We start from the raw sequence: 21,686 nt of genomic DNA, 5'->3' as shown, positions 1-21,686 counted from the left end.
AACAGATCGAGTTACATTATTTAAAACTATACCAACTCAAACTGAAAAGAACAAAAACATCTCTGTGAAGTCGAGCAGTTGTGAAAAGCAGCATATAAACTTTGAACCACAGCATCTGAACGCTTCAGAAACAGAACGAAGCAGGTTTCAGAAACAAAAACCATTCAACTCCGTTATTCTACGATCTGGAAGAGTTTGGATTGAAATGAGTGCGTCTGCTAATATCTTTGTCACTTGTTGCATCATTGTCACATAAAATTATTGTCAATCAAATCTGTGCGTTCCAACCTAAAGTTTGTTATATTGTGCGTTCAAACACTCACACGTTGTGCCGTCCCAGACTACAGGTCATGACTGACTCAGGCCTTTGTCTTCAGCAGTTTTTACCACAGTCGTGTTCAAATATGGATCTCAAAGCACTGAAAGCGAGTCAACAGAACATTTAAACATATCTTGAGAAGTATTTGCTACACAAAGCTAACATTTCACAGCACTCGTATATGAGTGACACTCTGAGATGGGCTGTATTATAAATGAGTCATTTTAATGTAATGTTGCATTTTTGCCAATAATACTCCAAATTTGTTCACTACCTAAAATCTCTTAATGCAGGCCTCCCGTCCTCTGTAACTGTTACCCCCTTTTCTCTTGTAGCTATGGCTAAGTGACTTTAGATGAAAGTGACGGCTGGATTCCCTGGAACGTTTTAGGAAAATGACACCAAAGGGCCGTTTTATTGATAAACAAAGACTCTGTATCAGTTTTTCAAAGGGTCAGAATTACAAAAGTAGTGCTTGTACCTAATAAAAGACAAAGAAGGAAGCATGGACAGTGACACAGCCAGTGTGAGGTCCAGCAGGCAGCTATCTGGCCTGGAGCGAGTGCCCCGTGCTGCAGAGCATCGACGCTGGTCTATGTCACAAGAAGCCCACAGCAGCAGCAGGAAGTGCAGGCTCGACGGAGGCGGGAGACACAGTCCTGTGTTTACACTGACTGAAAGCAGGATAGGAGTCACATTCACTGGAAACATGGAAGACTCCATCTTGCTTGTCAAAGCAGGAAGAGATGCGATTAGCGGAGCCAGAAATGGGATGAAATATGCAGGTATACCTGCCATGTCTCCACAGCTGCCAGAGCTCTGGTTTGTGTCACCCACTGGCTCTCCTGTAACTGTATAACTGGAAACACAGTAAATATGGATATTTCTCTAAGAACTATTGATTTCATAAATGTATTTGAGTGGTAACTTGATCAGAACGAACTCGACGAGCAGCCAGTCGTTATAGATGCCAGCAGCTCTCAGAAGACTGACCAACACAGCTGGAAACGTAATGTTTCACTAATGAACTGGAGACTAAAACAGCTGTGAGAGTATAAGCGCGACAGCTCTGCAGAACTACACTTCAAACCAAAGCGGCTCATTTTTAGGTGGATATCATCAGGACGGTGCGGGGATGATTAGGACAGCTGGTTCAAAATAAGTGAAAATAAAAGTCGAGGATGCACTGATTCCCAAGTCAGCTGAAAGACACGTTGGCGTCTCCCCAGATGACCTGGAGGAGGTGGAGAGGGAGGTCCTGGTCTCCTGTTTAGACGACTGCTCCTGCAGCCCAACACTGGATAAGAAGCAGACAGTGGAAAGGTGGATGAACAATGAAACAAACTTGCTGGGTGGTTAAATTAGTAAGTTAGTTCAAAGTTCACACAAAGCCGAGCTGAACAGTCTGTAAAGCAGAGGACGAGCAGAAGACGAGTCACTGAAGCACATCGGCACAGGGAGACGTCGGGGAGGGGCCGCATTTCACAGCAGAAAGACCACAAACACCAAGGACGTGTGGAGCAGAGTCGGGCTAGGAAAACAGAAGCGGCCCGACCGTACGAGGCCAGACGACCTTAATCCTTTAACAAAGTCCACGTTCAGCATCCACGAAGCCAAAGGATTACGAATGAACGACTAGCTGCTGGGCCTGAGAACATCAGCTGTTGTGTAACTCTCAGCTTATATCAGCACAACTTTAGATGTGCCACAGAAGGATGCTAGGAGACGGGCCCTCTGATTGGTTCTGACAACACAGAGTTAGCTCCGAGTGTGCAATGTGAATACGTCAGGTCAACATTAAGAGCTACATATCTATATTCTCACTCAATCACACGATGCGACTGTAGCTCCGACAGAGGAGCTTCAAAAGGTGCAGAGGTGACTGACGGTCAACCATCAAGTTGTTTTACATATCCTTCAGCAACAAACAGGTCTCTGCTTATTCTGCTTTCTGATGAAACAAACTCGACAAACAGCGACACGGGAACGCTTCCCAACTGCAGTGCGACAGAAAACTGCAGTCGTGCAGACAATGCTGCTAGCGAAGGCAGGAGGACTCGAGCCTTTATTTGGAACAAAATCAACAACGTCACATGTTTGACCCTTTTTTATTTACTCTTGGAATTAATGAGTTACCATACGTTCAGAGTCGTGTATGATAAAAGAGAAAACCAGCACAGATCTCGAGCTTATCAAATCCCCCAAATAAAGATTGAAGGCATGTTCTTGTATTTTTTCAAAGAATTGAAAAGAGTCGGCCTTCGGTGTGAGCCAAATGAAACATCATCATCACCCTCTCCCCACAGTGTCCACGTTTCACTGTCCAGCTCATTAGCGCCCCCTTGTGAGCAGCCTTAGACTCTGCTGTTCCTCCGTAATGCTACTGAAGAGTCATTAAATATTATGTGCATGTCAGTGCTGACCTGCAGCTTTCAACAGGAAACCAACTTTCTCATTTTTTAATAAAACCAAGTGTTTTCAGTCAGAAGCCCGAGCGTCGAGGCTGACATCCTTCTGGTTCTCGGTCTTTGGTTTCTAGATGTAGTCGTCATCCACGGGTTCGCCTGGAGTATCACAGTGATGAAGGAAGAGGACCACTACTCTCTGAAACACTCCTCTTTTGCTCTGCCGCCGCTCCGAGATCTCTTCCCCAATGGTCTCCATGCAGATGTCAGCCGACAGCTGTCCTTTGCGCCGTGGGGCGTAGATAGTGGCTAACACAGGAGAGAAAACCGTTTGAGTACAGAGAGCAGCCGCACGGAGAAACTGCTGACAGACTGACGCACTCACTGCTTTCATCGTCTTCAAAGTCGTAGCGGGAATAGCCGTTAGGATCCGCTGCTCTCAGGGTCCTGAGCCAAGGGAAGTCTGTTATCATGCTGTAGGGCGCTCCATCCACCAATCCTGAGCAGTGACATCACAAAGAGTTGATGGTGAGAACATGCACTACCAGTCAAACGTCTGAGAACAGTTATACAGTTATTTGTTGCAGTCGTTCAAGTCCAGTGAACAGCTTGAAATGGTACAAAGGTAAGTGTTGAGCTGCCAGCGGTTTAAAACAAAGGTAAGGTCACCAAAACTGTAAAATAATGTACATTTCACAATTATACAAAAAGGCCTTTTTCAGGGACAACACGGGTAAACATTTTAAATCTGTTCTGCAGCAACGGAGGCTGATCAGCCTTGAAAGCTGCTGCTGTTACTTCCTACATGCACCGAGTTGGTCAGGGCTTCATCCTACAGCAGGATAAAGACCCCACACAGTCCAAGCTGTGGCAGAACCACCTCAGGAACAAAGAACAAGATGAGCTTGGAAACATGGAGGTCCGGCACAGTCTCCAGACCTAAACCCATCGAGCTGGTTTGAACTGGACAGAAGAGCGAAAGCAAAGCAGCTACAAGGTCCACATTCATGGGAACATCTGCTCCAGATGTGGGAGAAGATTTGATTTGTGTTGTAGAAAGAAGCCACGGCTGTGTTCAGCTGTTATATCACAGGGGGCGACTTTGATGAGTCAGAATATATTTGGTCTATAAACTGATTTTGATAGTTTTTTCACTCTAACTTCTTATTTGTCCTATGCTTTCATTTCAAAATGCAATGAGACATTAAACTGTATGATTTTCAATAAAAACTGGAAAAACTTTTTTTGTAAAACGTTTGAGCGGTAGTGTGTGTTTGATGAGGAGCTTAAGAACTAGCCTGTCAGTAACTCCTTCAGTGCGCTAGTTCACCAGTGTAGTAAATAAGTCACTGCTATTCAAACAAGGAAGAGAAGTTTCTACATCCAGGGTGGATTTTATCAGTGTGGCTGCAAAGGTAGAGCAAGCAGTCAGCTGACCCAGGAATGATCAGCTGGGTGAGGCAGTGAAAACCATCTGTAGATGGCCAGTAACAATCAATACACTACAGACTCGCCATCACTTTTCTCACATTTACATCCACACAGAAACAAGATCAGAGATGATAAAACAGTGACGTTTAGAGCGGTGCACCTTTCCTCCCACCTGAGCCCGGCTCAGTGTGAAACTACACCAAACAGATCCTTCCTTCCATAACGTCACTGACCAAAAACAAACCTCGACTCCCAGAGGAGGCAGAATATAAGCAAGCACTTATGAAAAAAAATTCAACAAGCGATGTGACGTAAACACGTTACCCTCCAGTGTGTAGATGTCTCGGCCCCAGGGGTATCTGGGAAACTTTTTCACATCCTCTTCTGTCCTGGTGGCTTCTGGGAAGAACTCGTACTTTATTAGCTCTCTGTTAGAGACAAACACACATATATGAAAAACTGAAATTTGGCTTCATAAAGAGCAGTGACTCTATAGACAGTACATAACTCCCTTACTAATGACCACTGTTCCATTTTTGTTTCGTTTTGCTCTTTCTTGTTTGAAACTTGCTCATTAACGTCTGTGCTGAGAATAACCAGTCACGCTTGTTTTAAGCGCGTGGACACAGTATAGGCCACAGCCATCTGTGGTGGGGATGTGGTCTGCAGCTCCACTGCAGAGTGGTGGTGCAGTAGGGTTCGGGGGCAGTGCCAGGAGGCTGGCAGCACAGGTGGGAATGATTTGGTGATAATTTCCTGCTATTTCAGGAGCCAGCTGGACCCGGAGGAGCGAGCTGCAGCAGGAACGAGTCCTGCACAGAGCAAACTTGGAAAAAAGCTTAAAATAAAACAGAGCAACAGTGTGCATGTGTTGGGCCTGCAACCAGTACAGCCAGTAGAGGTAGTGGCCACGATGCTGGTGGATCTAACCACCATGCAGACAGTGGTGGATCCAGGCCGAGTGCAAACCTGACATAGTGGCCGGGTCACCCTTGGAGCAGCCACAGCTGGTCGGGGCTCTACGTCAACCGTGCTGGCTGTGGAGAAGCTGCCACGACTGCCAGCCTCTAACTCGCTCGCCACCATCGCCACCATCGCCCCGCACCTTCCACCAACTAAAGGCGATGTCCTAACTCGCAGGGAGCCTCGCAAATGCTGAAGCGGAAGTGCTGGAGGTGTGGGCGGCCGGGACACCAGCGCCAGGAGTGCCTGCTGATGGAGGTGGGACAGGTGGGGCACCAGCCCTCCAACACCTTCCACCGGTCCAGGAGGGACGTACTGGTAAGGTGCCAAGAGGGTATATGGGGATGGAATAGGGCTGCACGCAGACCCTGGTTCAGCCAGGGCCATTGGTGGAGGCAGAGCAGGTGGAGGTTAGGTGCGTGCATGGGGACATACACAAATATCCCATAGTGCCACTACAAATAAATACAAGGGCAAAACGCAGTAAAGGCTGCAGCATCTCTGAACGGCGTCGACGGATTGGGATTGAGAGATGCGCTTTAAAAACCTTTAGTGGAAGCTTGTGGGCGGGGCTTGTAGTGTCTGAGCTGTACTCAGTGGTGACACGAGGTCGTGCGACGCCGGCTTTGGGGAGGAGGAGATGGCAGGGCCTTCTCGTGAGGCCCCGCCGCCTCCAGCGATTGGCCACTGTTCTAAAACCTCTGGAGCAGGTAGGGCTCACAGCCAACCTGAAGAAGTGTGCCGTTGGACAGATGGAGGTGCAGTATTTGGGGTACCACTCTGAAGACGTCCTCAGGCGGAGAAAACAACAGCCTGTATCCCAAGACCAAAAGAGAGGTGAGGCGGTTCTTGGGGACAGTTATCACTGCAGATTCAATCGATCGATCAATCATGCCAAACTTGTGCATGGAGCAGTGCCAGGTAGCATCTGTGCAGGTAAAGAAGGGGGGACCCCTGCTTCACACACCTAACGTCTGACTCCCCTTCATTCATGCAGATGGACACCTCGAACAGAGGGCTGAGGGACACTTTGTCCCAGCAGGTAAGAGGGCTCGACCGCCCTGTCGTCTGCACCGTTATTACCTCCTGGGATGCCCTCGGTTCAGACCATGTCCCACTGCAGCCCCATGAAGGAGTCCAACATCCAGATCACCCGGATCATCGTCCAGCTGCTGGCTGCTAGTACCTGCTTCATCTACATCTGTACAAGAACCCTTCAGTTTTCTGAAGTTTGGTAAATAAAAGCAGCAACACAACCCTGTTCATGTAACACGTGTGACTATAACAGATCAGTGGCCCTATAAGCAAATGTGTTACTGAAGTCCACAGCAGCTGTTATGCTGACGAAACACTACCATCAAAGGCCCCACACCCACGCACGGACACATGTACGCACGCACACACGCACCCACCCACGCACGCACAGACGCATCCACATCCACGCTCAGACGCACCCACGCACAGACGCACCCACATCCACGCACAGACGCGTCCACATCCACCCACGCACACACAGACACGTCCACGCACACACACAGCAGCCCACTGCTGTCTTGTGTAATGTTGCATGTGACACTACTCACTGGCTGATGTTAGCTATGGTGTCCATCCAACTGCGAATGCGAACTTTGTTGCGTATATTTGGCGGGTTGCTGAATTCGTGCACTATAGCGATGTGGTAAGGATACGGCCCCTGGAACAGCTGGCGCTCCAATGCTACCGAGTCAATCTGACAACATGAGACAGACAGAATTACACTGAGTGTTTCACATAGAAGTGTCTGGAAAATGAGACGAACATTTGTTTATCTTCATCTTGTTTAACGTTATCGTGATTTTAGCAGAGAGAACATGTCTGAGTCTGAGAGCTTCTCTTTTATGTAGCCAGATGTTCCAGCTGTTTTCAGCAAGCACAGTTATATCTGCTGTCAACAGCTTTACAGGCACAACCAAAGGTCTGAAGAGCCGGGGTGTCAAACACAGCCCACGGGCCACATTCGCCCAGCAGAATAAAGTGATCCCCATTTTTATTTTGATCCTTTTCCCATTGTGGGGGACAAAACGTTTCAAACACCTCACCTGTGTTCTCCCTGGTAATAGTAGCAGTAAGTAGATAACACATGTTGCCCAATGTGTACCTTTCTCTTATTTTTCATACATTTCTCGCTTTCTTGTAGTCTATAAAATAAACTCCATACAGTCTGTGAATGGCAGAGATGTGTGCAGCACAGAGCCATGGCTCAGGCTCTGCATGAAGTTATAGTGCTCAACTTGTTTGATCTGCTCATCACAAACAAGCAGAACATTCGACTGCATCTGTATAAGTTTATAGTTTTTCCCACAGGTAAAAACCTCCATCATTGCCATTCATACAACACAAAGTAATTAACAAGTTTGTTTTTCACTTTCCACTGTAGCACAGTCCTGCTTTTTTACGACTACAGTAAAAACCTTTATTTTTTACAGTTTCTGTCTTTGCTGAAGCTTTTTGTAAGATCGAAGTGGCTGTATGTGGCTCGCCATGTGAAGTGAGTCTGACACCCCGGCCACAGGAAAAGTGCTTTTTGTTGCAGTATTGCGACATTACAACATTTTATACACCAGCAGTTAAGATTTCTAATGACCAAAGGTCACCAACCTGATGCATAGGACGCATGTAGATTATGCGATTCCTCTCAGGGGGCATTCTCAGGATCTGATCCAGGACCTGTTCCATGTCTAGCTTCTTACACTGAGCGTAGTCAAATCTGTTTACTATGGGGGCACTTTCTACTCTCAGGTGCTTTAACACGCGGCATCTGGTAGCTGTAGAGTGTAAACACACAAAGACGCTGATTACTCGAGACCTTCCAACTCAGCATAACCAAAGATGTCGCGGGCACTTTGGAGCGTTTGAAACACGACAATTTGATTTTTAAAAAGTACAAAAGTTAGTAATGACTTCTTGTATTTGCACAATCTGCCAAAAATTAAAAACATTCATCTCAGATTGAAGCTAAAAAACTAGTTAGTGTTGACTTGTTGTTCCTAGAGTATTTAAAAGTAGAATGGGAGGCAGAGCCTTCAGTTTTCAGGCCCCTCTTCTGTGGAACCAGCTTCCAGTTTGGATTCAGGAGACAGACACTATCTCTACTTTCAAGATTAGGCTTCAAACTTTCCTTTTTGCTAAAGCATATAGTTAGGGCTGGACCAGGTGACCCTGAATCCTCCACAGGAGGTCTGGGCTCCTGGGTGCTTCACAGAGCGCCTGTACACCTCTCTGCATTTAATCATGAGTTATTATTAACCTCTGTCTCTCTTCCACAGCATGTCTTTATCCTGTCTTCCTTCTCTCACCCCAACCAATCACAGCAGATGGCCCCACCCCTCCCTGAGCCTGGTTCTGCTGGAGGTTTCTTCCTGTTAAAAGGGAGTTTTTCCTTCCCACTGTTTGGCCTAAACATGATCTCTTAACAAACAAGAGTGAAGACTAATTGTTTTGAACATGCAGTGACCAGCACTGACAATTTTGTGACTCATTTACAGACAAATTCGTTTCTCAAACGCAGAATATAAGAACCTCGGGAGATGCAAGAACATTTTACAGCTCATGTGCAGCACGAACACTCAGAAAAGTAGCAGCAGTCACATCTACTGCAGTTACATCTACTGCAGTTACATCTACTGCAGTTCATTTTAAATGTTAAAAAGTAACTAAAGACTAGAAGCACTCTGATAGCACACACCTTATGTTTTTAGTTTTTGGCAGAACAAAACATTAATGTAAGTTAATTATCAAATATGAGTACCGTGAATGAACATCATTTTGGGGCAGTCTTTAAGGACCAGGTCAGTGATTCCACAGTTGGTCAGAGTGATTCCCACCAGGTTCTTGCTCTTCAGAGACAAAATCTATACAAGCAAAACCATCTCAGTACATCTTTGATAAAAACACACTGCAGAACCATTTGACCAAACTTTAACCAGAAAGGAACCAAGGACAAAAACATCTGTGTGCTTTTCTTTGGATCACAGAGTAAAGTGCCAGTCCCCGTGTTTGTGTCCGAGCGCACACGTACCTGCACATGGTCGTCCTCAGTCACCGGGTCCGAAGTGCTGGTTGATTTGTCAGCCATTCGTTTCCTCCTCACTGCCATTCGAGGCCTGGCTCTGGAAAGATCTACACAAAATAACAGAGTCCAAGGTTAAACACACCTGCCTGCAAAGAGGCTGAAAAGACACTGCTGTGAGATGGTGAATCAGGTCAGATGGAAAACCCCACAAACGTGGGAGAGTGGACTTGTACAACATGAAAAGGCTGGATGGTCACACACTCCTGCAATAAAGAGGCTGTATCACAAGGAGGCCGATCAGTTTGTTTCCTCTGCACGGAGCGTGTCTGACGGTGCAGCAGCCGTGGAAACAACAATGTAATCTGCACATTTTCACTTTTTCCTCCAAGTAGATTTCCACTTTTTTCCTCAAAACAGCGTTCAGACTTTTTTCTTAAAATGCTCAATACAATTTTTATTGCTAATGTGGCTGTAACACTGCTTTGTACCTCAGCCGCCAGCAGACAAACCCGTGGCACCAATTTAAAAGAAGAAAACTTCCTCTGACTGTGAGATCAACGTCACTGAGAACTTATACAGAACATTTACTACATTTGGTAAATCTGTTTCCCAGCAGAGCTGCTCTGCAACAAAGAGGAAGCCTCGATGTCCCAGCTGTACACAGGAACCTGAACACAGCTTCCATTTGTGCAGCTGAAGCGGCAAAGTAAAACTTGTTTTAAAACCCCACGTGGACACGCGTGAGTCCATTTATTCAGGTTTGAATGTAGAGGTTTGTCAAAAACTGTCTGCTCAAAGTTCGTGTGCGTGCGGATGTAATTCCTTAAAAGCCAAATCACTGTAGAAACTTGTGGATCGTATCGTACGCACTCGTATCACTTTTGAGGCAAATTTCTCAGCTTAGCTTCTGAATGATCTTGTTAATAATTTCACATCCTCGTTAGGTTGGACTGTGGATCCTGCAGCTCCTGCAGCTCCTGTGACAATCAGAACAACCCCAGGTTTCTCTTCAGCTCTGTAGCCAGGCTGACAGTCAGAGCTCTGTCGGGCCAACCATCCCTCTAACCTTAACTAGTAACGACTTCATGAATAACATTTGAACCATTAGAGAAAAATGACCAATAATCATCCCACAGATGTAATATTATCTACAGCTGCTCTTAGCACCACTGATGTTAAGTCAGACTCTTTTTCTCCAGTCGATCTTTCTGAGTTAACTTCAATAATTACTTCCTCCAAACCATCAACGTGTCTTTTAGACCCCATTCCTACAAAACTGCTCAAAGAAGTCCTGCCATTAATTAATTCTTCAGTCTCTAATAATCAGCTTCGTAGCACAACATTCATCCAAGCACCAGCTAACACTCACACACAGACTCTGATGGTCGGAGAGAAACTTGGCTCAGTATCTGGCCCAAGGACACAGACTGGGATCGAACCACCGACCTTCTGATCAGTGGATGACCTGCTCCACCTCCCGACCTACTGCAACCAAAACTAAAAGATTCTCCTTCTGATCTTCATATTCGTTGCACATCTACCTCTCACATGCTGCCTGATGTCTGGATCAGCGTGGCCATGTTAACATGTGTGACAGATTTTGTTCTGAGTGAACAAAAGTAAATAGCAACCGAATCACAAACAACTTCACAGAGGTTTTAAACACAGCGATGTACTGAGCCTGATGTATACTAACATCTGCACGGAGCCATGAATAGAAGAAAGAAAAGCTTTAAGTTTCACTCCTGAGAAGCTGGATTCCTGTTGTTCCAGTCTTACCTGTCTCTGAGACCAACGGCACAGAGGACGTGCGGGTGCACGATCGGGTTAAAGGTCGCCTTGGAACAAAGTTCTCCTGCTGTGATCCTGAGCTCGCAGCAGAGGAAGGCTGCCTCTTCCCCTGAGCAGTCTGAGGTCCTGGTCTCCTGGGATCATTTTTTACAGCACCACCTCTGGGCTCCACTCTGTCCACACTGGCAGGACCAGAACTCAGAGGGACAGAGGGTCGCTCTGCGCCCTCTCTGCCACTCGCAGCTCTGTCAGGGGCTGTTCCATGGGTGGCATCCATCACCACGCTCCTACATCCACCCGCATGGCCCGATGTGGCTCCTGCAGGTCCAACTCTGACCAATGAGCCGGTCATTGTCCTTACTCCAGTCCTTGATGCTGGAGTATCCTCTGATGTCCCGCTAGCTCCTGGTCTTGCCGCGGCCTCCACAGCCTCAGTAGTAGTTCCTTTACCGCTGCTCCTCCTGCTGCTCTCAGTAGCAGCCTTCATGTCGGCCTTAATCTGTTCACTGGTCACCTGGCAGCTCTTCTCACAGCTGTTCTCTGCAGCGTGAGTCTTTGGCTGATCAGCGACTGCCATGGATATAGCCACACTGTTGCCCCTCCTCAGCGGAGTCTTTCCTTTACCTGGAGACGAAACACACCCTTTACAAACCTCGACACCAGCAGCCAGTTTTTAAGCCGTCATAATTACAATCAAATTAAGAATATCGGACTGATACATGAAGAAAGACGCTTGAATCAAAACACATCCTGAATGTCTGTCCACCATCTCACGATCCAATCATCAAGCACTTGCTGGTGCCTTCTGGCTGTGAGCCGTATCGTGCATCACCTTTTGTACATGAGGCCGGCTGCTCCAAACATGAAGGTGGCATTAACCTGGAAACAAGGCCTTCCTCTTCCTCGCTGTCCGAGTCCGAGATGACCTGTGAAGGTTTGGGCACGTTGGCACAAGCTGATCTGCACTGCTGGACTAAACCACTGGGACCTGGAATTAAAATCAAATATTAATGTGCAAAGTGTATGCAAGACATGTCATTTATACCTTCATTTTTCCAAACACTGCTTGCTTTGTTCAGTGAAAGACCAACGTCGGACCTGCTTGTTCCTCATCAGGTGGCTGTGATGCTGGAGCCTGGTGACTGGGCCCCGGAGCCATGTCGCCTTCTTCAGCCTCTGCTTCCTTCAGCTCGATCTGAGGCTCAACGTCCATGTTCTCCTTCCCAGAAAGTTAACACTCATATCAGAACCCAACCCTGACTATCAGCCCTACAATCTATCATATTTGACACGTGCGTTTCTGAGACCTCCGTCTCATCAACATGATCAATACTTGTCATTATTTCCAAACTCTTTTTGTCTAAAGTGAACATTGTTGTTAACAACAATTCGCCAAAAACACCCAACCATACAAAATATATATCACAGAACTACATCACAGAACTACATCACAGAACTACATCACAGAACTACATCACAGAACTATATCATAGAAATACATCACAGAACTACATCACAGAACTATATCACAGAACTACATCACAGAACTACATCACAGAACTACATCATAGAACTATATCATAGAACTACATCACAGAACTACATCACAGAACTACATCACAGAACTACATCACAGAACTATATCATAGAACTACATCACAGAACTACATCACAGAACTATATCATAGAACTATATCATAGAAATACATCACAGAACTATATCATAGAACTATATTATAGAAATATATCATAGAACTATATCATAGAACTATATCATACTCAACATGATGTAGCAAAAACATTCTATGGGCTTTGTTATCAGGGTTAATAAACATCTGTTATCTCTGGCTATTTGTGATGGGTTGGGTCTCACAGGGTGAAATACAGAACATTTTTACCTCGTCTTCATCCTCTTCATCTTCTTCCTCCACTCCATTTACTTCTGCTGGTGCTGTAAAAACAAGCGCTAGTTCTGTAACTCAACATTACGTCCATCATCTTCTACGACAGCGTACGAAGTAAAATACTTTATATAACTGAAGAAGTGAAGGTTAAAGGTCGCACTATGCCAGAACCACAGGTTGAAAAACATTTCCACGCCGTGTGTGACGCGCTGCGCCCTGTCAACCTACAGCTGCGTTGGAACAAAAAGAGTGAGGGATGAAAACATGCATGACTGTCCCCCCAAGCTCCAACTAAGCGACTGCAGACTGAGACTTTCACCCACAACGGATCAGCGACGGAAACAAGACAGCATCTGTTTAAACAGCCAGACTGGTTCAGCATTTTTTAGGTCATGGTGAGTATTGGTGTAACTTTACTAATCATGTTTACACATGATACACATGACTCTGTAAACACAGGAAAGGCATGTATGAATAACTCACAGCACTCCCTCACTGAGAATTTCAACCACTTCTCTAGTCTGACTTAAATTAATGCAACAAAGAATGATTCAGTCCGAGGCACTATCCCAGCACGGTAGGTTTAATCGTTCTCACATTATATCGATAAGTACAAAGCACACAGTCAAACTGTCACAGGATTCATATCAGGGCTTGCATTTGCTGATATGGTTATTGTACTCGGCCCTGAAAAGCTTAGAAATATGGTCTCTAAGCAGGTTCTTACTCTGGATGGCATTACCTTGGCCTCCAGTAACGCTGTGAGGAACCTTGGAGTCATTTTTGACCAGGACATGTCCTTCAATGCACATATTTTATTCTATTTTTTAAAAAGTATGGTTTCTTGCGCAATGTCTCCAACATCAGAAATATCCTGTCTCAGAGGACACTGAAAAACTAGTTCATGCTTTTATTAGCTGCTCCACAATGCTGCAGCCAGAGTCCTGACAGGGACTAGAAAGAGAGAGCAGATTTCTCCTGTTTTGGCTTCCTGTTAAATCCAGAATTCAAAATCCTGCTCCTCACATACAAGGTCTTAAATAATCAGGCCCCATCTTATCTTAATGACCTTGTAGTACCATATCACCCTATTAGAGCACTTCGCTCTCGCTCTGCAGGCCTACTTGTTGTTCCTAGAGTATTTAAAAGTAGAATGGGAGGCAGAGCCTTCAGTTTTCAGGCCCCTCTTCTGTGGAACCAGCTTCCAGTTTGGATTCAGGAGACAGACACTATCTCTACTTTCAAGATTAGGCTTCAAACTTTCCTTTTTGCTAAAGCATATAGTTAGGGCTGGACTAGATGGCTGCCCTTCCCTGATCCCAGTTCTGCTAAAGGTTTCTTCCTGTTAAAAGGGAGTTTATCCTTCCCGCTGTTGCCAAGTGCTTGCTCACAGGGGGTTGTTCCTCAGTCAGTCCTGGCTGTAGCTCACGAGGTATCGCTACAGCCATGAAACTATTAATTGTAAAGTTCGATCCCCGTTTGCTCCAGTCTGCATGCTAAACATCCTTGAGCAGGATACCAGCCTCAAGTTCCTCTGTGACTCATCCATCAACGTGTATAAACGTTAGCTAGAAAGCACTTAAGCACAGAAAACAAAGCTGGTATGAATGTGTGAAAAAGTCATGTTGTAGTGCATTAAGCGCTCAGGCAGAGAAGAAAAGCTGTGTGTCAGCACTCCTGTCTTCTCAACACACACACTTTCCTCATTTTAACATTTCGTCTTTATCCTTAATAAACCAAATCTGCTGCACATCCTTCTCTTCTTTCTTAGTGTCCACCCTCACACACCACGAACTACACACCCTTTTCCTAGTGCTCATGTCTACTGTGGTCTTCTTAACCATCACACTTTTTCTTTGCAAATCTCTTCTTTTAAATACTTTCTTGTACTCTCTCATTCCATCATCCAGCACCAAGTCTCCTCGTCCTCCTTCCTCTGCTCAGAGGAAACACCAAACACCTCCCTGACAGTTTCCTTTACCACTTCATGGCCCATGACACCACTGTGTACTCTCCAGTCTCGTTCAGGTTCCTCCATCTGCATAAGATATAATCTACCTATGCGCGTCTAGTCTTATGTTACTCAGTGTTCCTCCTCTTCTGAAGTATGTGTTCATAGCCATCTCCATCCAGCACATGTGTCCTTTAGCACTGCTCCAACCACGACTCCGTCCACTCTGGGAACACTCCACCGCTTCATCCAACTTACTCCAGAACTCCTCCTCATTTTCTAACCGACATCCAACTTGTGGGCCATCAGCATTATTAAAAACATATGACGTTTATTTTAATACAATTGTTGGTATTTAATTATTAAAGCCAGTGAGACTTGCCATCGTGTTGCTGCTGCTGCCGCCGCCGTTGGTTGTTTATGTTGTTGATGGGTGGGGGAGGCATGTTTGGCTCATTGTGGTGATGGTGGTCTTCATTGTCATTGTTTGAGTTCTGGTTGCTGACGAGTGCTGAGGACACACCGATCCCAGTTCCTGCACTCAGACCCACCCTGGCACAGCCCTAACACACAGGTGCGCACACACAAACACACAAACGATTACAAATTGTTGCTGTGAGGTGATAACGACTAAATCCCTGTGTGCACAGGACTAACACGTACAAATGAGTCCAGCTACTCGGGTTCATTAAGAGCACGGCAGTCACACTGATGCACTGCATGAATGCACCAGTGCAGGATCCTCTGTAAAGAGCCTGACACACTTGCCATGCAGTTCTTTTGAAATCTGCTCCCTTTGAAGACGACGCGTCTCTGGGATGATTCGTTTCGAGAAAGCGACCATAACAAACGTACCTTGGGTGGTTCTCGAAACATTTGGTCCAGACAGATGAACTCCAGACTGGGCAGCAACTCTACAAACTGGGAAAAAGACTCCAGCTTGATGGCGTGACAGCGAACCAGAGTGAGATCAACCAGACGGCTCCATCTGGACTGATCTGCAGACAGAAACGGGGACAGCATGGTCCAAATGCATGACAACACTATACTTTTCCAATGATGTGAGAGGGAAAAACACTGCAGCATAATAAAGGCTGCATTTGTCTCTGCTGTTTTGTTATTATTCACCAAAACCAAAAATGTACCAGTAATCCAGTGGTGAGGGTTGTGGAGGTGAGGACAGTTGTAGATTAGCAGGTATTTAATATTGGTGAACACCTCATTCACCACCTTGATCCCAATATCAGTGATGATTCCTGGGTTCTCGATAACATCCGCCAGCCCATATTTCACCAGCTCCGAATGGCTCATTTTACCTGAGTTTAAATAAAAGCAGGAAAAGCCTCGTTTCCATCATCAGTGTACTGAACATGGGGCTTTATTACAGAGTTACTATTCATTCTCCTCTTGGTTTAAGGCTTCGTCAGCTGCTTATCGCCTTTTCATCAAAGCAAAAGATATTTGAGAGGAAGCACTAACACTGCAGCAGAAACTCATCCACATAACCCAGATGAAGAGTCTCAAACTGGGGAAACTCCAGCTCAGCCATCTTGAGAGCTGAGAAGACTCCATCTTTCGTCAGTGAAGGCTGGATACGCAGCTCGTGAAGCCTGATACAAAACACAGAAGGAAGTGAGAATTTCAGCAACGCCTGCATCTTCATGCAAACATCAAATAATCCAATCGTGTCAAATGTGTCACAAACCTGTTAATGTCACTGCCCTGGTGCACATATTATTCTGAGTTATTTCTGGCGTCTTACTCTACTGTTTATGTTTTAACCACATCTGAACACTGAAGCTATGAAATATGCAGCAGAATGTCCTGATTCTGTAATCCCTCTCACACAGCACTGTTCGTAAGCAGGTACCTGCGAGCAGCAGTTATGATGAGGTAGCCCAAGTCCACCTCCAGGGCATTCTTACAGGCTCCAAACGCAATGGTGTGGAGGTTCCGAAATCCTCCTGGATACGCCGTCAACATCAAAACAAACAGCAAAATATTACTACAGTACAGAAGTGAAGTAGTGTTTGAAGTGCTGAAGACAAACGTAGGGACACGTCATGTAAATCCACAGACTCTTGAACAGCTCGGACACAAACGAGTGAAAACACCTGAAAGACTCTTTGCTATAAAACACAGACGAAAACAAGCTGCGTCAGGGTCGCGGTCACTTTACTGTTCAAGCAGCACGAAAACAAACAAGAAAACAAAGATTTCTGAAAATGTTTTGTTTTAAATTTCAAATATTGTATAACAAGACATCTTTTTCCTCCCTGTTAACTGGAGCCTTTCATTGAACGACCCAATGAACACACTGGTGCTCTCTGCCTGTGCAGACATGTGGCAGCAGCTCTGTCACTGTGTGGTGTTTAACTAAATAAAACTGCAGACATAAGTGTGCGCACTAGTGTGTCACTGAGCGAACACAACCTCAGCATGTTGGGACTCTCTGCTCGTATTGTCACCATATTCAATCGAACGACAAAAGTCACCTCGGGGTCCAAACTGCGTTACATTCTTCACGCCACAGTAGGGGTGACGTGGGCTGCGAGTTTAACCCTTCAAAGCCGAGCGTATCGTATGTGATCCATGTGTTTTTGAGACTTCTGCATCGTCAGTGTAGCTTTTTTATTTTACCCTCAAAAAAACATTTTTAATGACGCCACTGCAAAAATATCGCTTATGGAGCAAATGTGATACAAATACTCATATATGCAGATTAAAATGTGACATATTTCTATATATATTTTGTCTAAAGGTTCAACAAACACTCCATCATCAAAAAATAAAGATTTCTGGTAGTAATTTCATGGTTCTGGTTTTAAAGGGTTAACGATTGTTTCCAGGTAATGTGATTCATTTCCATGTGACACTCATGAACATGTAAATTCTAACACGCAGGCATTAAAACAACAACAGCAAAGCCATGCATGAATCAATCCTACTGAACAACAGTGTGATTTAAAGATGCACTGAAAGTGCAGCAGTGTCTACAAACAGCTGCTCACCTGATCTCCAGCTGTCCTCCACCACGTGCTGAATCAGCCCTCCCAAGAAGGGAACTCGTACCAGCTCCAGCTGCTCGAGGTTCCGGGCTGAAGCCAAGCCGGTAATCAGGGGAACGTATTTGAGAGAGTTGGTCGGCCCTGCACAGTTGCGCATAACAAAGGTCCTTAGGCTCACACACAGAAAGTCCTTAAACGGCTGTGGTTTGGTAAGGCGGACCCACTTCAGGTAAAGGTGCCGTAGCATGGACACGCAGGGGATCTCGGGAACATTCACACCTGGGTTGGTAAATATAAAAGGACACAGATACTTTAGACCTTAAGATTATCCTTCTGTTCTTTTTAACAACCACACATCTACACAACAGCAGACACGACGCCGACTTACATCCAGAATTTTGGATAGTAGCTCTGATGTATTTGGACCAAGTCTGTGTCATTATGTTGTACTCACCCACCAGATGGAGGGTCTGGATCTTGGCATTTATGGGGACGGTGAGTTTGTTCTCAGCGGGAATGGGAAATGCTCCGTTACGGTTGCGGAACTTTCCGAGAACGTGAACCTGGGGCATGTAGTTCCAAATGGCTTCCACCAGCTCCAGGTGGGAAGTCTCAACACCCTGAAATGACATCAGCGAAGGTAACTGCAAACGTAACTCAACGATTACACCTTAAGGCTCTTTCAAATGGGACCCGGCGTGCGCTAGCTACAGCAAAGGGCCTTTACACATATCATCAGTCTACCAGGTCAGAGAATGTAGCAACAAATAAAGAACATAAAACACGTGTTAATTATTTAATACACAGCAGATCAGTCACATACTGTTTACCCACCAGCAGATTTGGGCAGGCTTGCAGAGCCTCCAGGACTCCTGGAATACTGAACGCCTCAAAACCACGGATTCGTCTCCTTTCCAGGTATCGTGGGTGGAGACCATACAGCTGCTCCAGATCTGGCATCTTCTTCAATAGGAGCAAAAAGCTGCTATCTGTAAAGCCTAAAGATAAAGCACAACAAACATAAATAAATCCCTTTTTTTCAATGTTTCAAAAGCCCGGGGGTTGCAGCATAAACCGGTTACTATGGACGCATTTACACACATATAAACAGAAGGTGAAAAAAACCTAAGTCGTTAAAAGTACAGTGGAACCCTGACTTACAAATGCCCCATTTAACGAAAAATTCAAGTTATGCAGGGACTGAACGCCAATATTTCTGCCCGTGTTACGGGCCTGCGTAACAAAATCCGCCGGCTCTGATTGGCTGAGCCCACAATGCCTTCCGAATCATGTGACAGCCCTCTTGGCTTTCGTATTTGCGCTTCGCTGTTCCACTTGAACGACGTATTGTTGTTGCAGTTAGCAAGTAGCCTAAAGCCTGTCGTTCACTCCAAAGGAGCGATGGGTGCTTCGACTAACGAAAGACCCTCGGGAACGAATTCATTTCGTAAGTCGGCGTTCCACTGTATTAGAAATATGAGCAAAGATATTTTTGCTCATTTTAGTTTTAAAGTTGCAAGGCTTGAACATGCATCTCTATCCCGTTCTGTGTTTAAGGGTCTCCACATGTTATTGCACTGTCAGAGTATGACTTAGACACGTCCAGGACCTCCTGCTAACCAAAGCTCTTTGTGTTTTGGTGTTAAAACTTACTTGGAGGTGAAAAACACTCTGCATAAATATGACCTGAAACATCACCAGAAGTTACACAGCAAAACAGGAGTGAGTCTAAAAGGAAACATGGGCCGTTTGTAACATTCAGGACCATTATTTTATAGAGTTACTGTTATTAAGTAAATATCTTAAAATTTTAAGATATAAAAATAAAAGATTTTTGCAGGCCAGTAAAAACACCACTAAACTCTCAGCCTGACCTGGAGCTTAGGCTCGATACATTCATTATTAAAACTGACAACATCAGAATTCATATTTGGGAACGGCAATGCCAAAAAAAGGGTACCATAGCACGCTCTTTGTTGTATGTTGGTGAAAGGCAGACTGGTTGTACTGTACCTGAAGGCATATACTCCCACCAGTGACCAGCACACAGGTCCACCACCTTGACCACTCGCAGGTACAGAGTTACTGCTTCTCGAAGCTTTCTAGATAAACATTCCATACACATGATATCCTTCATGGGCAGGTACCTACAAACAAGACAACGATGTTTAAAATCTCAGAAGCTGTTCCTGTGATCACCATTAAAACTTTTACTGGGAAAAGCGAGCGGGAGTCCTTCATCGAAGCTTCCGATCAACAAACTCCGACATGAAGAAAAGAAAAGCGAACTTTGCAGCTGTTCCAGCCACCGCGGTTTGTTTTACACAGCGAGAAATCTGCAGTAAGGCTCCAGAAGTAAGAGCTGTAATAACATATGCAGATGAGCTGCTGACTTAGTCTCAGACCGTGCTTGAATTATACAGCTTGACTTTGCCTAACGGAAGCCGTAGGTGTACCGTTCTGCCTATTTCCATCTACGCAACATTAACAGGTTACATTCTTCTCTTTCCACCCAGTCTACGTCCATTCTTGTCCACAGTCTTGTTCTCTTTGACATACAGTCACCATCATGGACCAAACGTTATCTTGTTTTCCAGTGGGTGTGTGGCAGTCAAAGGTACCAATACTGACTGGCATAATGAGCCAACACACTGGTCTCTACAACGCATAGTAAATACGACAAATGATAAGTGTAGCCTGAGCGCAGCATACCTGAATATATGACAGAGGACTTCATGGGACAGCTCATTGATGTAGTCTTTGGGCTCACTGAGTCTTTGCACAAGATCTTCCCCACTGCTGCCCACCAAAGCGTGGAATTTATTAGACTTCTTCCTTGGACCCATTACTGCTGTATCATATCCTCCCACGTGAAGTCTGGAGCTTCTATATCCCGAGCGGGGACCTCAGTTCTGGACACATTATGAGGGAAGATGGGTAAACTGGAGTAGGAGACTCATACCACACGACCTACTTTGAGGACACTTTAAGCTAATACCAATTATGTTCAAGACCTGCTGCGTGTTTGAAGTGAGGATGTAAAACCAATAATTACTGTGCACTCAGGGACGCTACGTCATCAACATGCACGAATATTCATGTTTGGTGGTAAACATAAGAAAAACAAATAGACCTTTTAATAAAAATAAAAGAACACATTATTTATTTTCTTCCATTTAAATGTGATGGCTACCACTCGGGTTATTTTACGACTGGCAGGTTCGTTAAATTATACTTTAAAGTTAAAAGAAGCCTTCGTTTAAGCTAGCTTAGTAGATAGCACAGCCGCTGCTAAGACCGTACTCCACACAATGGGTTCGCAGTCACAACCTGGCCCCTTTATCAAGGCCTGACACGGTGGTTCTAACCTACCAGTATGTTTCTACTAAAGTCTCCGTGAAGCTTCTTCTCAGCCATCCTGTCTCCACAGAAAATGTACTAAACACAGCCAGAGACGCGTTAGCACAAGCCAATGTTAGCTTGTTCTTCTTCTTCTTCTGAGTTTCTCGGCAGGCCATACGCATTAAACATGTGTTGCTGCCCCCTTTAGGTCAGTGTTGTGCAGAAACAATAAACAATTGATGGTTTTCTCCAAAGTTTTCGTTATAATCACTGGTTATTATTGACATTGACATGAGGTCTGCCTCTATAACACAGCAGTCCATCAAAACATGCTTATCAGTTTGTCTTTAATGTGGTGGAGAAATTTATACAACAGCATGAAAACAAAACACTTCATTACACATAAAACTGTAGTACTGGAAAACTGTGCATAAACTACCAGAAGTAAAAATAAATGTTAAATGAATTAATATTTGTGGGGATAGGTTAATTGGATAATCCAAATTGCCACTAGGTGTGAA

The 21,686-nt window shown here is 45.1% G+C and overlaps 1 protein-coding gene across 2 annotated transcripts; it reads right to left on the bottom strand.

The window, feature by feature from the left end:
- Positions 1-2,411: 2,411 nt before the first annotated feature.
- fbxo38 (F-box protein 38) lies at positions 2,412-21,351 on the bottom strand. Of its 2 annotated transcripts, none has more exons than XM_085414351.1 (22): positions 21,196-21,351; positions 20,536-20,735; positions 19,837-19,970; positions 18,658-18,821; positions 18,278-18,443; positions 17,827-18,102; positions 16,686-16,779; positions 16,295-16,425; positions 15,961-16,131; positions 15,671-15,813; positions 15,198-15,378; positions 12,859-12,911; positions 12,059-12,179; positions 11,793-11,948; positions 10,949-11,584; positions 9,176-9,276; positions 8,906-9,008; positions 7,756-7,922; positions 6,702-6,847; positions 4,480-4,583; positions 3,110-3,223; positions 2,412-3,033 (listed from the first exon to the last, which is right to left on the bottom strand). In XM_085414351.1, exons 2-22 carry the CDS (start codon positions 20,667-20,669, stop codon positions 2,855-2,857), a joined length of 3,474 nt encoding a protein of 1,157 aa, XP_085270477.1. In that variant the 5' UTR covers positions 20,670-20,735; positions 21,196-21,351; the 3' UTR covers positions 2,412-2,854. The 2 variants fall into 2 exon arrangements, with proteins under 2 accessions (XP_085270477.1, XP_085270486.1); XM_085414360.1 differs by having other exon boundaries at positions 12,059-12,176.
- Between the last annotated feature and the right edge of the window lie 335 nt (positions 21,352-21,686).

Source organism: Rhamphochromis longiceps, linkage group LG2, assembly GCF_057381845.1.
Source record: "Rhamphochromis longiceps isolate RC_006_pf linkage group LG2, R_longiceps_female_GT1.1, whole genome shotgun sequence".
Lineage (NCBI taxonomy): Eukaryota > Metazoa > Chordata > Actinopteri > Cichliformes > Cichlidae > Rhamphochromis > Rhamphochromis longiceps.
This window is presented reverse-complemented; position numbering and strand designations above follow the sequence as displayed.